Source organism: Aquarana catesbeiana, linkage group LG01, assembly GCF_042186555.1.
Source record: "Aquarana catesbeiana isolate 2022-GZ linkage group LG01, ASM4218655v1, whole genome shotgun sequence".
Classification (NCBI taxonomy): domain Eukaryota; kingdom Metazoa; phylum Chordata; class Amphibia; order Anura; family Ranidae; genus Aquarana; species Aquarana catesbeiana.
The window spans coordinates 361,863,643-361,880,754 of NC_133324.1; the positions used below are offsets into that span (position 1 = coordinate 361,863,643).

Below are 17,112 nucleotides of genomic sequence, written 5' to 3' on the forward strand. Positions count from 1 at the left end.
GAAACTTTTTTTTTTTAAATATTTAGTATTTTTTCGTTTTTTTAGCAAATAATAAAAAACCCAGCAGTGATTAAATACCACCAAAATAAAGCTCTATTTGTGTGAAGAAAATTATTAAAAATTAATTTGAGTACAGTGTTGCATGACCGCCCAATTGTCATTCAAAGTGCGACATCACTGAAAGCTGAAAAATGGCCTGGGCAGGAAGTGAAAGTGCCCAGTACTGAAGTAGTTAAAGCAACAGTTGGCTATATCCACATTATACCTTTAAATGGCATGAACTTATAAATATGCTGTGTTTTGCAAATACATTTGCACCATAACACATTTGCAAATATAAACTTTGCATTTACAGGATATTAAAATATGTTTTGATGATCTGGGACATAATGACATCTATATTCCTTGGACTGAGAGCAAGAGTGAGGCTGGGTTCACACTAGAGCATGAATCGGCTCACAGCAGGGGTCCGGTGCGTCCCTGTTCAGAGTATCAGATTTCAGTCAGAATTTTTGGCTGAATTCTTGAAAACCTGAAACAGAGCAGAAGATGCACAGGACTCCTATGCAATTCTCACCAGAGCTGCTCCAGAGATGTGTGAACCGGCTCCATAGAGACCAATTCGCAATAGTGCGAACCTAGCCGGAAGGATTTAGATGACAGGGAATTTGTTATAATATATGCAGGAAAATGGTGGCAAACAGGAAATTGCAGACTGAGGTTACTGAAATAAGCCAGACCAAGTCTAAACGGGGACATATGGTTCCTATAAGTGAGGTGTAGAAAGAGTTATAAACTCAATGTAAAAATTCACAATAGGAACCATGCTGTGTGTTTAATTTTTAAAAAGCCAATAACTTTCAGAACATTTATTAAAAAATGCAAGTCTTTGTTCTTTCAAAAATATAGTAGAATATTATAGTTTTTGAGTTTAAGTGATACCCCCCAAAGCCTAAAGTATTACTAGCTTTAGTTTTTCTATGTAAAGTACATGCATGCTAAGTGTAATACTTATAGGTATTATTTCTCATGAAGAGCTTAGTACAACCCCAGCAAAGCCTTCATATGATTTTCTTTGCTGATTCTGGTATGTCACCATAATATAAATCCTGATGCCTGCAGAGTTCTTGTTTACAAATGTCTGACACAGGTCAGTCTCATCTCTGAGGGACTAGAACCTCTGCCCAGGCAGGAACATGCCTGGAATTAAAGAACTGCTTTTTAATGCCATCAGTCATAGCTTTTAAAAAATATATATACTGTTGCGGTTTTATTATGAGTAGTCAAGTATGTATCCATTCAAACTTTATACTGGGATCCCACCGGTATAGTGTATTACCACACGTTAAAAGGCATTACCACAAAGCAAGATGTGATACTGCCCTTAAATTTCCTGAAAGGTCCCCACTTTAAGCTATTAAAGAAGCATGCTTTCAAAACATGTAGGGACAATAAATGATTTCACTTGAAAGGAAAGGGGTTCAAATTCTTTAAAAATCAAAACAATTTTAGGTAAATTAGGAGCCAGGCTACACAAGTATTCACATATATGTAATGAGTAGTAAATCATCTAACTGCAGGCACTATGGAGAAAGTCATCCTAACAATTTACAATAGAAACACTAAAATCTATTAAGTCTTCTCTCAACAGCTCAGCTCACTTTGCTCCCACTCCCAGAGCACCTGTTCTCTGTTTACATTAGAGATTAGCAATTAGAATGTCAAATTAAATCTTGTATTGTCTTACCTAAAGATGCAAGCTTTTAACCCCCCTGGCGGTATTCCCGAGTCTGGCTCGGGGTGGATTTTACATACCAAAAGCGGTATCCCCGAGCCAGACTCGGGCTTGCATCGCAGGATCCAGGAAGAGTTTACTTACCTTGTCCCCTGGTTCCTGCGATGTCTCCCCGCTGTGATCGGCGAGCCGCTGTGTCTCACTCGATTCACAGTGCCGAGCTCCGTTCCCTGCGAGCGTTGCGACGCACGGGGACGGAGTTCGGCGGTAAATTCAAAAGTGAAACACATAGTATAGATACAGCATACTGTAATCTTACAGATTACAGTACTGTATCAAATAACTACACATCCCCTTTGTCCCTAGTGGTCTGCCCAGTGTCCTGCATGCAGTTTTATATATATATAAAACTGTTCTTTCTGCCTGGAAACTGGAGATTGTCCATAGCAACCAAAACTGTCTCTTTACATCAAAAGTGGTTTTAGACCAGCTAGAAAACAGCGATAATAAATTATAATCACTTGCAGAATTGAGCGATAGTGATTTGTGGGGAGATCCGTCATCAAACACTAAAAGTAATAAAAGCTAAAATTCTGGAACTGAGCAAATTTCAGTGTTTTTGATTTGATTACATTATTATATAATTTTTATTATTATTATATTATTATGTGTTTTAATTATTTATAGTTAGTTATTATATTATAATTTTTTATTTCGTTTTTCAAACTTTATCATACCCGGGATGTCTACTAGACTCTTGTTTGGACAGATTTAAGTGAACTATTCCTAAGAATTACAGGCCTACAATATAAAACGCCAAATTTCTGTGCAAAATAATGGTACCGCTTTCAGCACCTAAAATCTGAAATAATCATACCGCCAGGGAGGTTAAACATTTTAGGTTTCTTCCTCAGCCATAATACCTGACAAAGAAATTTAACATGTTTTTTAAAACAGCAAGCTTATCATTGCTAAGTCACTGCTGATTTGGAGAACCAGGGGAGAGCTTAAACAATGACTTCAGTGCTTCAACTGTGAATATTGAGGATGAATTGCTCCACAGTGCCTACAGCTACAGTGATCATCTCAGTGAAGTGCATGTACTGTATTTAGAAAGTGGATGCCATTAGTGAAATGGGATTTAATGACATTTTGTAATGTTGCTTTTTACTGTTTAATTGTTTTCCAATCAGACATTACTGTTGTGTTCTATAAAATTTGTTTTAACTTGTTTCACTGCCTTTGTTTTCAGGATGTCCCAATAACAATACTGATTATGACTGTAAAAAGCCTGTTGGCACCTTTTTGGGTTGCATGAAATCAATTTCCATTGGTTCCAGGATGGTGGATCTTATTTCAATCCAGCAAAGTTTGCTTGGAAATTTCAGTGATCTACAGATTGATTTATGTGGAATCACTGACAGGTAGGAATATAATCTTTGTGTTTAACATCTTATCCCTACATTTTCTGGCTTATCCATATTATTTCTCATTTGTTTTTATAGCGTTCAAGGTCCAGAATATAAGGTTTTTATCGCTGTCGTTGAAATGATAATTTTATATATATTGTATCAATAATTATCATGAAATGTAAGATTTTCAATTGCAGTGTATGGAGGGAATTGACAGCTGAGGCTGTGCCACATTTTCTGGACCTTATACACCTATATCTATACACCTATATCTCTTTATTCAGGGCAAAACAGCAGGTTTGTTAAACCCTGGTTCCCCTGGAGCATATACTAATTGTTGTGTTCCTTTGCTGCTTCTTTGAAATCAAATAAAATATGTGTTATTTCTGAGTATAGAGGAGCATGTGACTTATTACATGGGAGAGCACTTGGTGAATGGCATAGTAGTGTAAGGGCACAAAAGGATAAAATCAACAACAGGGGAATAAAAAGAGATGTTTCATTGCCCTCGGCAAAGCACAAGATGTTTTTTTGACTTGTCTAGTTTCTTCTCTATCCACTCTGTTTGATTGCATTTATCACATGAAAAATGCAAATCATCTAGCAGTATTGGCTTTCTTGGGCTAGGTCAGCCAAGAAAACTGGGTTCAAAAAATGTTCTGGTATATGTAATGTCTACAAAATGTAACATATATACGCTAGCAGGCAATAAACAAAGGAATCACTAGAATCATATGACAGACTAGTAAAGCTTCTAGCCACTTATGATTTTAGTGATCCGAGCAAAGAAATAAAGCCACAAATTAAACAAAGCTGTTCATCATCTTCACTGCACAGATGGAGACAGGAAAATGAAAATCTGACTTTCTAAAATGAACAAACATACTGTATGTAAGAATATTAATACTAACAGAAGATCAGTCAACAGGTATAGAACAGGCAAGCTCAGCAAAAGTACACAGACTAACGTAAAAGTGTATGACTTATTAAAAGGTAAATTTTTAATAAATAGAAACAATTATTATACGAATATAATAGTCTTATATGTCCTAGCAGATCCGGGCCATATTTGCCTGGAAAAGGATCTTTAAGTTAAGCTAGGACTAAATCTACCATTTTTAATTTGGGTGAGAAAAATCAAAATAGAGAAAAAGCCCCAATCCTGTCCATACAGAAAACTGTCCATATGCAAACTCGTTGCAGATATGTGTCTGGTTAAATTTGAGGCTATAAGTACAGTTTGCCACACTCCAGTATGCCATTAGTGTTAATTGTTGAGTTAGCTTGTAGCCTCTAGGGATGGCCGAACACCCCTAGAACATGCGAACAGGCAAAAAATTTGTGAAACCCTAATAAAGTCTATGGGCCACGAACATGAAAAATCAAAAGTGCTCATTTTAAAGGCTTATATGCAAGTTATTGCTATAAAAAAGTGTTTGGGGACCCGGGTACTGCCCCAGGAGATATGTATCAATGCAAAAAAAGTTTTTAAAATCACCATTTTTTCAGGAGCAGTGATTTTAATAATGCTTAAAGTGAAAAATAAAAATGAAATATTCCTTTAAATATCGTGCCTGGGGGTCCCCTTTGTCTACCTGTAAAGTGGCACATCTGTGTGATGTGTACAACAGTACCACAGCAAAATTACATTTCTAAAGGAAAAGATGTCATTTAAAATCAGTGTGGGTTCCCCCCAGTCCATATCAGGCCCTTCGGATCTGATATAGATTTTAAGAGGAACTCCACGCCATTTTTTTAAAAAACAGCGTGGTGTCCCCCCAAAATCCATACAGGCCCTCTGGCCCTTTGCCAAGCAAGCAGCCTTGCAGGCCAGGAAAGGGGGGATGAGCGAGCGCCCCCCCGCTGAACCATACCAGTCCGCTTGCCCTCAACATGGGGTCCCCCCCAAAGCACCTTGTCCCCATGTTAATGGGGACAAGGGCCTCATCCCCACAACCCTGGCCCGGTGGTTGTGGGGGTCTGTGGGTGGAGGGCTTATCGGAATCTGGAAGCCCCCTTTAACAAGGGGGCCCCCAGATCCTCCCTACATTGTACCCCTACCCATTCACCAAAAAAGTGTCAAAAAGTAAAAACCACAATAGACAGTTTTTGACAATGTCCATCTATCTTCAATCACGCCACCCGACAGACCCGAAAAATAGAAAAAAAAAACAAAAAGGGGGCGTGGCCTGACCTGGCATGGAGAAAGACGTGTGAATCCAGAGCTCTGTCCGCCACAGGAATAACCTTCAAGATTACAGAGGTATTTTCTCGCCACTTCACCCCTTAACTATGGGAACAGCTTCCCGAAACTCATCTGCCTCCCGCTCTCGCTCTCCCAGAGACTTAGCGGGTTCACAAGTCCAGAACATACCGGAGATGTTCAGGGCCGGCAGAAACAACATGGCGTCTTCCCGCCTCGGGCTCCCTCACTCTCCTCAGCTATTGACACCACCATCTGACCACAACACCTCACTCCAACAGCCCCCACATCCCCATGGCGGGGAAGCAGGAATAGAGCTCCTACCCCCAGCACCAATTAATCTGCAGGACCTCCGCTCAGTTGCGGATGACATTAAGGAGACCCTGTACGCGGCCATTTCAGAACTTAGGCTGGACATGAGGGAGCTCAATGACAGGGTACATGCCGTTGAATGCACCACAGAACGACAAGAGGAATCTCTTCACACGGTCACCACCCGCATTGATTCGCACACCCTACAAATGCGTGACATGCAACGACATCTGGAAGACCTCGACAACCGAGGTAGAAGGCACAACTTGCGAGTCAGAGGTCTTCCAGAGTCCATTGAAGGAGAACAGGTCCCGCAATCTGTAGTGGCCATTTTCAACAATATCCTGCAGCGTCCCCCTCAGACTTCCATCGAAATGGAGAGACTTCACAGAGCTCTGCGACCAAAAGGCAGGGAGAACGAGACCCCACAGGACTTCATTTGCTGCATTGTTGATTATAAATTGAAAGAGGACATAATCAAACGAGCTAGGGGTATGCAGCAGATTCTACACGAGGGCCACCCTGTTCAAATCTATCAAGATCTCTCAGGTATTACGCTACAGCACAGACGCGATCTCAAACCTTTGCTGGATGCCCTTAGAGATAAAAATATTGCATACAAATGGAAGTTTCCCTTCTGCCTTATAGCCTCCTCCAATGGCCGCACGGCTGCTCTCAAGGTCCCTGAAGATCTACCACAATTCTGCTCTACACTCGGCCTGCCCTTGATATCGGTACCTCTCTGGTATGCAGCTTTTTGTCCCAGGCCATTCCACCGAGACGGGCGTAGGGACGAACCTATGGAAACACAAGGCCCTAGACATCGCAGGCACCGTTCGCCTTCCATCTTGAGGAACCACGCCACCTACCGCCCTGGGTCACAAGAGGCTACCCCTGCTGTCTCACCACGGTCACGAAGAGCTCGTAGAGGTTGCTAATGGTGAGGTATGGCAACCCTACCACCAGTCTCCGATTGCCCAGTTTGACCCTCTGCCGGTCGTTTACCCTTCCTTTTTTACACCAGTTATATACCAGGAACTTTTTATTATTTTTATTTTTTCTGTTGGAGGCTTTTCGCTGACAGAAACTCAGCTCCAACAGCAGCACAGCCGCCCTTCTCGCCCGACATCTCACGTGCTGCTTAGGCAGCGCTTATCGGCCTGCCACTTATCCCCCCGACAACTCCTGCACATCTACTCCGTGAATTGTTTCACCCTACTTCAACAGTTGGCGCCACAAATCAGCGGATGGACAAAACGGATCCGAATGATGCGGAACTACATTCCCCATGATGCTCAGCGGATGTAAACCCCGCCTGGATATGACGTGAAGTTCCGCCTATACGAACTGCCTACCTGCACGCTACATGACGCTCCTAGGAACCCTCCCCATGCAGTTCTTTCGATCACCACGGCGCTTCAATGTGTCTCATCCACCCCTGCTTCTGCATCGCTTCTTCCCCTTCAAACACATTGAACTCCCACCACCATTGCTTCTGTCCCATTCATCAAAGGCCGGACACTGCACTCGGACTTCTATAACAACTACCGTTTTGTGTGCAGAACCTGATGTTGCCGGTAATCTGAGCGTTCTACTCTTCTCACATTGCGGGACTGTTCCGGTAACATTTAACTAACTCTTTTGTCCTAGGTCATGTAGTCTTCCTCCTTGACTAGGCATTTTTATTTTAGTTAATGTTCATAATGTTAAAGTTTAACACGCATTTTCTGTTTATTTGTGATGGTCCGCAGGCCTCTGTAGATTTCCCGGAGTAGTCCTGGAGATTGAGGTCTCCCCGGGAAACACACATTGTTGGATGCGTTTACTCCTCACGATATCACTATTTTCGATGTTTATGGCGATGTGTATGGAGGACGTGACGCCTGTTCGCTGCCTTAACACACAGCGTCATTTTGGGCTCTGTGCATGGCAGACCTGAGGAAGGTGGCATGGAATAGGGAATGCCTCCTCTCTCAGGCCACGACGGGGTACGGCTCCGCGATTCAGCGTACGTTGTCGAGCTAACCTGAACCTGAAGGCCCTATTATTGATACGGCTACTTGAACTCTATACTCATCCCTACACACCACTCGAAGTTTTCCTTACCCCTCCCATAAAAACTCGCTGAAAGCTATATACCTCCTCCACTGCTTCTTTCCATCCTGTGGCGGCAGACCACACCATATCACCTGTACTTTAGTCCTATACTATCTCCTTTTCTCCACCGCCTGGATTTAGGTCAACCCCCACACAGGCTCGTTCCGGGGTTCAGTGATCCTTATAGGACACTGTGCCTCGAGCGCGCTCTGTACCACACCGACTTCCCTCATTAGAGGCTCGTAGGAGTCTAACTCCACGCCTCTTCGGTTCCCCCCCGATTAAATAAGCACCCCGCTAGTGCACACACTCAATTAAAACAGAACACACCACTTCCCTCCTATCCTCTCTCCTACCCCTTACCCCCTCCTAATGGCGGCTACTTCAGCCTCCCCCACACACAACAGACTGCACCATTCTCAGCCACATGCCCTCAAATTACTCTCTATTAACATTAGAGGTCTAAACACACCTGAAAAACGATCCCAACTCCTTCATTCACTTAAACAAGCTAAAACTCATATTGCACTGATACAAGAAACACACTTTCGAACAGACTCAATCCCCAAACTACACAACGGTCACTTCCCCACGACATTTCATGCCACCAATTCTGAGGCAAACTCGAAAGGGGTTTCCATCCTCATCTCAAAACATTATCCCCTCCAGGTGGCAGACGTCCAAAGGGACCCGCTCGGCAGGTTCCTTTTCATAAAAGGGAACATACACCAGAAACCCTTCACAATTGCCAATATATATGCACCCAATTCTGGTCAAGTCACTTTCTGTCATAACACACTACAACTACTTTCCAGCTTTTGCTCGGGAACCCTCATAGTCGGAGGTGATTTTAATGTTCCTCTCATCCCATCCATTGACACATCCAATGGGACTTCTTCACTCACATATAGAGCCCTACGATCCATCAAACAACAACTGAGCAACCTCCTGCTCCATGACACCTGGCGTACTCTTCACCCTAAAGAAAAAGATTTCACTTTCTTTTCACCCCCACACAACAAATACTCTCGACTAGATCACTTCTTCCTCTCCCAAAAAGATCTGACATTTCTTACCAAGGCGACCATTGAACCGTCTTTACTATCAGACCACAGTCCTATTACCATGACTTTACAATTCTCTGCACTACGTCCACGGACACGTATTTGGCGACTGGATAGCTCCTTACTGACTGACGAGATTGACGTCCTCAGACTATCTACCTGCCTTTCTGACTTCTTCTCTACCAATACCTCAACTGATGTCACTCCAGCAGTCACGTGGGCGGCCCATAAATGCGTCATTCGCGGAGAAATAATGTCCATAGCGGCTCAACGTAACAAACTCAGGTTTGCACGCATTGACGATCTTACTACACGCATACGTAGACTTGAACAAACACACAAGGCTTCCCTAGCAGCTACTGCGCTAAATGAACTTACTCAGGCAAGAGAAGAGCTGTTAGAAACATTGAACGTGACACTGAAACGCAAATTTGCACTAACGCAAAAGCTCTATTATGAATTCGGCAACAAGGCGGGGAAATTCCTGGCTAGAGCTCTTCAAGTGAGAAAGGCCTCAAACACTATCCACAAAATTAACAGTCCTGCTGGGGAAACTTTAGTGACTAATGAAGACATAGCAGCACAATTCACCCAATACTTCTCTAAACTGTACAACCTTCCTCCATCCACCTCCACCACTGACGCTCCTCTGGATCGCCCATCAGCCATCAAAGAATTTCTAGCACAATATGGCCCAACCCCCTTATCTCCTGAAGACGCACAATCTCTAGACCTTCCTCTCTCTGTGACCGAATTACAAGCGGCACTAAAACAGATGAAGACGGGCAAAAGCCCTGGGCCGGATGGTCTTTCGGTCTGTTATTACACATCCTTTGAGAACATACTCCTCCCACATCTAACCAAAGCCCTTAACAATCTTACCCCTGACTCTGTAGCCAACAAGGACCTACTCGAAGCCCACATTACTCTCCTTCCCAAACCGGGTAAAGACCCCACCCTGGTAACCAATTATCGTCCCATCTCCCTTCTAAATGTAGACCTGAAACTATATGCCAAAGCTTTGGCCAACCGCATTCTACCCTTCATCCCGAACCTGATCTCACTAGACCAAGTGGGCTTTGTCCCCGGCCGTGAGGCCCGGGACAACACCACCAAAGCACTGAACATTCATCACTGGCTCCGCAGAACGTCTACGCCTGGCTTTTTTCTTTGGATGCAGAGAAGGCGTTCGACAGAGTCGCATGGGACTATATGGAGGCCTCTTTGAGATTTATAGGTCTCCCGCCCCACCTGCTGCAAATGGTTCTGGCCCTGTACTCCTCCCCGAGGGCCAGGATCAGGGTTAACGGGGAGTTGTCGAGCGCCTTCTCTGTGTCCAATGGTACCAGACAGGGCTGCCCCTTATCGCCACTAATATTCATACTAACAGTGGAACCTATGCTCCGCAGACTGAGGGGCAATCCTGCCATTAAAAGGGTGGACGTTCTGCATAATCAGTATAAACTAGCTGCCTATGCTGATGACATTTTACTTTTCCTGACAGACCCCATTACGACCATACCAAACTTATTAGCTGACTTTACACTCTTCAAAAACCTATCCAACCTTCAAATCAACTTTGAAAAATCGAAGGCCCTTAATATTACCCTGCCAATCGCTACAGTAGCCATATGCAAACATAACTTCCCATTTAGTTGGGAAAATTCAGACATCTCTTACCTCGGTATTAAACTCACCACAAACCTATCTGACCTCTATGCAAAAAACTTTTTACCTTTGATCCTGTCCATCCAATCGGATCTCCGGAAGTGGCACCTGGGCTCCTTTTCTTGGCTAGGCAGGATCGCTATACTAAAAATGAACATCCTGCCCAGAATACTCTACCTCCTCCAAGCTATACCGATTAAACTCCCGACGTCCTTTTTCCTTTCCTACAAACGTATTTGTAGGAACTTCATATGGGCAACCAAAGCCCCACGACTTAGCTGGGTCAGACTAACCCTCCCCAAACAACTTGGAGGCTTAGGCCTCCCGGACATTCAAAAATATCAGTGGGCTTGCCATTTAACCAGAGTGGTTGATTGGCACATCCACCGCCCCTCTAAAGACTGGATTGCGTTGGAAGACTCCCTGACCAGTATCCCAATTGCCAACTCTCCCTGGATTACTCACAGACTCATCCCTCGCGACTTCTCATCACACCCCCTCATTGGTGCCACACTATCCATTTTCAAAATGGCCTGCAAATTGCTCAAAACCTCGCCCTCCCCTGGCCCTATGACGCCACTCGACAATAACCCAAGCTTCTCCCCTGGCCTGACCTTGAAAGACAAGACGCTCGCTGCACATACCACGCAGGCTAGGGCAAACCAATTTTTTAGGAACGGATCGCTCCTTTCCCAACCTTTACTCGCTGCAAACCTACCCAACCATGAGATACCATTCTACAAATACCTACAACTCAGACATTTTCTACAGGCCACACAACACATGTCTCATTGGCATAGAGATCACACACCGTTTGAACTCCTCTGTCTCAGCACTGAACCCCAGAGCCACTTAATCTCCACGCTTTACTCCCTACTTTTCTCAGGCCATCAGATTAAACAGGACAAGCTGGTACTACAGTGGGAAAATGATCTCTCACCCAATGAATGGGATCAAATCTTCACCCTTATGCACCAAGGTTCCATCAATGTATCCACACAGGAAAATAGATACAAACTATTCTCCAAATGGTACAGGACGCCTGAAAAGATTCACCACTTCCACCCCACCAATCCCCCAACCTGCTGGAGATGTGGTGCTGCCAAGGGCACTCTACTGCACATATGGTGGGAATGCAGCCTGATCCAACCATTCTGGCAAGAAATAAACCAGCTGATTGCACAAATCACTACGTTCCAAATGACACCCTCCCCAGCACTATACTTGCTCCATCATACTCCTGCCTCCCTCCGTTCCTATAAAAACTCCCTCACTTTGCACCTCATCAACGCAGCCAACCTATGCATCCCTGCCCTTTGGAGGATCACTACCCCCCCTACAGTCCAAGATTGGATCCGTAGGGTAGACCGAATAGCTGACATGGAAAATCTCATTTCACAATCCACAGACCACCCTACCAAATTTTATGTCACCTGGGCAAGTTGGTTACACTATAGACAAACCCAAACACGAACATCACCGCCTCAAATTCTTCCGGGATCCTCCTAACGTTCATCAGTTCACCTTCATTATGTCACATACATTGTACCGCCGCCACTCCTCACCCACCTTTCCCACCCGAGCTCCTATAGGCAGTGCTATCCCCACACTGTTTTCCATCTAGATAAGCTCTATACTACTAATAATGAAATGTCCCTTTTCTTCTTTACCTTAGAGGTAAAGGTACATGCCTGTACTGCTATGTACACTCCAGATCACATTACAATTCCATCCTCCGGAATTCCTACCGGGACCTTGCATAACCCTCAACCACACCACCGATTTTAGCTTTACCTACTTGCTTCTCGAACCTCCCGGTCCATTCACAGCGTAGTTCCCTTTGGGGGTGAATGACGCCGGGAGTATCAATTGGTGGTGTGTACACTACACTTCACACAGGTTTATCCCGGTCTATGCATTACTTACTACATATCTTAGCAGACAATGATGAAGATAATATATTGTATATCCGTTGACATTACAATTAGGCCTCTTTCCACTTTCCACTTTCTAATTACCACTGGTCATCACACCTACATTGCAATTGCAACAGGTTTATTACATGCTTCGATATTCAAATACTTTTTTAGGTTACTCCGCCTGACTTAAGGTGCTCATTACTTCCCTAGTGGGCGGAAAACCTATACTGTTACGTTGTAATTGCATATTACTCATCTGTAACCGTGTTATTGGAATGCATGTTGTACTTTTGCTGTTCAACCATAAAATTCAATAAAACCTTTTCTGAAAAAAAAAAAAACCCCAAAAAGCTTCACCTCCATGGGAGGCCTCTCGGTGACTGCTGTCTTTTGGCTGTGACAGCTGTTATATAGGCAAAGGCTGGGCCATCCGCTGATGTAACCAGATGACCCCACCCCCTCTGATGTCACATGATATCAGAAGGGGGCGGGGTCACTTGTTACATCATCGAGTAGTCTTGCCCTTGCCTATATAACAGCTGTCACACCCAAGAGACAGCAGTTGCTGGGAGGCCTCCCATCAAGGCGGAGCTTCTTTTGTCTCTATTTTTCAGGTCCATCGGGCGACATGACTGAAGATGGATGGACATCGTGGAACACTTTTTTTTAATAAAGGAATTGTCAAAACTGTCTATTGTGGTTTTTATTTTTTGACACTTTTTTTGGTGAATGGGTAGGGGTACAATGTACCCCTACCCATTCACATTGGGGGGGTGGGATATAGGTTAAAGGGGGCTTCCAGATTTTGATAAGCCCCCACCTGCAGACGCCCACAACCACTGGGCAAGGGTTGTGGGGACAAGGCCCTTGTCCTCATCAACATGGAGACAAGGTGCTTTGGGGGGGCAAGTGGCTTGGTATGGTTCAGGAGGTTGACTGCTTGCTCAGCTAAGGGGCTGGTATGGATTTTGGGGGACCCCATGCCAATTTTTTTTTAATTTTGGCGTGGAGTTCCCCTTAAAATCTATGCCAGACCCGAAGGGCCTGGTATGGATTGGGGGGGACCCCACACAGTTTTTTTTTTGTTTAATTTTGGCATGGTGTTCCCCTTGAAATCTATACCAGACCCAAATGGCCTGGTATGGATTTTGAGGAGGACCCATGCCGCTTTTTTCTTAATTCTGTCATAGGGTTCCCCTTAACCACTTCAATGCACTATTATATAATCTGCACTGACTGCACTGTGTATATATATATATATATATATATATTAGACTGCCTGCATTGTATATATGCGCTGTATATATATATATATGTATAGTCTACACTGAATGCACTATACATATATATATTGGTAAAAAAAAAATTGCAATAAGCATATATTGATTGGTTTGTCTAAAAGTTATAGCATCTACAAAATAGGGGATAGATTTATGTCATTTTTATTATTATTATTATTTTACTAGTAATAGCTGCGATCTGCGATTTCTATCAGTTACACACAGATCCCCGTTCTTGTTCTGTCAGGAGTGATCACAGGTGCCCGCCTAAGTATAGGTGAATAAAGGCTTTCTTTTTACAGGTAGGGTTAAGCTACTCGTTGGGTCCACAAATGGTGGATAACAAAATGTACAAATACTGTCTAATGGCAGTAAGGGGAGACTTTGAACCAAGGCAGCAGGGCTTTCACAGTATGGGGGCCCATAGGTGGCCTTGTAACCTAGAAAGTTTTTGCCTCTGGTAAATAAATTCTTCTCCTGGGAATTTGCAGGTTAGGAAAGAGATCCTCAAAAGCTTGGGGTGGGGGATGGGGGACCCTGATGACTAAAAAAGTAAGACCATATAAACCTGCCCAACTAAGGGAGTAAATCCCCAAATCAAAGATTAGTCCTCTATGGTTGGGGGTTAGTATAGGCTTGACAATCCTGAAAAAAAGCTAATTATTCACGAGCCAGCACATAACACACAGAAAAAATGTAATTTACTTTGTCTGAAAAGGCTGGCTGCATTGAGGAATCTAAAATTAATTGTGAAGAAATATATGCATTTTATCTCTATATGAAATTAAATGGGTTGGGCAATAACATAAGCAGGATAAAACACAATTTTGTACAATGATACCAATGATGGAAACTATGGGGTTGAATTACTAAAACTGGAAAGTGATATGGTGCAGTTGTGCATGGTAGCCAATCCGTTTCTAACTTCAACTTGTTCAACTAAGCTTTGACAAAAAAATCTGGAAGCTGATTCTATGCAGAGCTGCAATAGATTTTGCGCTATCCAGTTTTAGTAAATTAACCTCTATGAGACGGGAAAAAGTAACAATTAATTTTGATATGAGAACAAACGGCACTTATTTTTAGAGAAAAAACATATACTGTATAAAGGACAAAATTAATATGAACTACATAGATCATGCTGTGTGATGAAAGATATAGAAGAGGCATTCAAGGACTAATGCCTCGTACACACGATCGGAGAGTCCGACAATAAACATTTGTTGTCGGAAAATTTGAGAACATGCTAGCCAACATTTGTTGGCAGAAAGTCCGACAATAAATGTCTGATGGAGCATACACACGGTCGGGCTTACCGCCAACAAGCTCACATCCAACATTTCCCGTTGGAAAATCAGATCGTGTGTAAGTGGCATTAGAGTGTAATCCTGAGCACATCCAAACAAGATATTGTATGAGTGCAAAAATAAAGAAACCTCAATTTAAGAGAAAGATATGTGATTTAAAAAAAAACAAGGTGGTGGGAATAATTCAGACAAAAATGGAAAAAACATATGGTAAAAAGGATCAAAAGTCACAAATTGACACTTAATCATTAAAATACAATTACATTTAGAGATGAATTCCAGTCATGGTATATTTTTACATAGTTACATTGGTCCAGCTTAAAGTGGATGTAAAGCCGATTCATGAAATTTGAGCTAGGCACATATATCTGCAGAGTTTTCTTATCTCTCTTCAAAGCACTATGTCTCACAGCTTTCTCTTGCTCCGTTCTTCTGTTAGATCAGTAATGTTAATCATTATGTTATCAGCATGATAACTTCTGAGACGCTCTCCGAGATGGGAGCCTGAAGTTTGTGTCAGAGAGGGAGCTATAAATAGATTAGCACAAAGCTGAACTATTCACAGGCAAGCTCTGCATGTGTGGGGAGGGGGTGTGTGCCTTTCCTCCAATAAGCTGTCTCACAGTGTCTCACAGTGTATAGCAATAATCCACACCCACAGGTGAATCAGGAAGTGAAAATTCTAACAGGATGTGCACTTTCTAAATAGTATATAAAGCTGAAGACAGCAGATATACATGTAAAACATATGTAGGGAGATTTGTTTCATCCCTGTGTATCATCTGAGGCTGTTCACTTCACTAGGTGTATGTGAGGCTTGCGCATGCGCACTGCTTACATTGATCTCACTCAGTTCTAAACGTACTTGCAGGCACAGCAGACTTTCTCTGAAAAAGTTACTTTCTCATTCTATTTTGGGCATATTTGTTACTTGGGCAGTTACTAAACTTCCTCACATCACCCCATAATATTGGCACCTCCATCTTCTGTTAATATTGAATTAGAGATGCCGTGCGCCATGTCCATAGTGGCGCACAGATTGCATTCTCCCGTGCGCCGAGATCGCTATAGTAAATTGGGAGGATTTGCACTCTGTTACCGGAAATATGGAAATGTGTGTTGCGCCTTGCCGTGCGCCTCTACTGATGGCGCACACCTTTCGTAAATCACCCCCATAGTTACAGAGGTCCAGGTTGGACCAATGTAACTATGTAAAAATATGCCATGCCTGGAATTTTTCTTTAAGTGAAAGGCCCTAGACCAACACACCATTTTGTTCTTGCACAACATGAATTAATCCTGTCATACTGTCAGTCTATAGGAGTGTGTATGTCTGTATATACACAACACATATACAATTTACTTTTCAAAGCATCTTAAAAAGTATCTGATTTTTAGCAAATATAAATGTCAGGCAAATTATTTGGATTGCCGTTATGCAAAATCACGTCTGGTGATTATATTCTCATGTCCAGATGGTATCGTTCTTTGTCAGTTGTTTTAGTGGTTCAATGAAGGAAATAAAATTAGGTATGGAGCTGGAACAGTAATTGGCCATTCCCTTGCAAACTTGTTATATCCTGAGGAAATGATGGTGAACTCACTTTGATAACTGCTTGAAATTTCCTAAAACTTCAACATGTCCTTGTTAAATTCACATCAGTGTTAAGTGTAAGCCTTTATTGTGGAGCCTTTGGAGTACTTGTAAAGACATTCATGGACACTGCTGAGACATAACAGTGATATTGCAGCAATAAAATTGATTCAGTTTGTTCCAAAACTATGTACACCACTTTTTGAACATTGCCAATTAACAAAGGTTCTCTGAGTAAAAAAAAAACAATCACAGCATGCACAGAATCACAACAAACCTTTTTGACGCTTTATCATATTTACTGGTCAGATATTATGTATGCAAATATTACAGTCAATTGTTAAACTGTCTAAAAAAATTTGCAAGGCAATTATAACCTTTGAATGAGTAGCATATTTCAATAATTTATGTCTGAATATATTAGTAAGAGTAGCATTAGGCATCCATTTTGTTGTTTTACTCCTAATACAACACACAGCAGGTCATCTCCAACAGAAAACATATCGCCAACAGAAAATATA

At 42.7% G+C, this 17,112-nt stretch overlaps 1 protein-coding gene across 3 annotated transcripts in view; it reads left to right on the top strand.

The window, feature by feature from the left end:
* The window catches only part of CNTNAP4 (contactin associated protein family member 4), a 634,720-nt gene that overhangs the window by 448,510 nt on the left and 169,098 nt on the right, over positions 1-17,112 (top strand). For all 3 annotated transcript variants that reach the window (XM_073632963.1, XM_073632962.1, XM_073632964.1), the window contains one exon: positions 2,988-3,159. In XM_073632963.1, the coding sequence (XP_073489064.1) occupies positions 2,988-3,159 (172 nt within the window). The remainder of the gene's footprint in view (positions 1-2,987; positions 3,160-17,112) is intronic.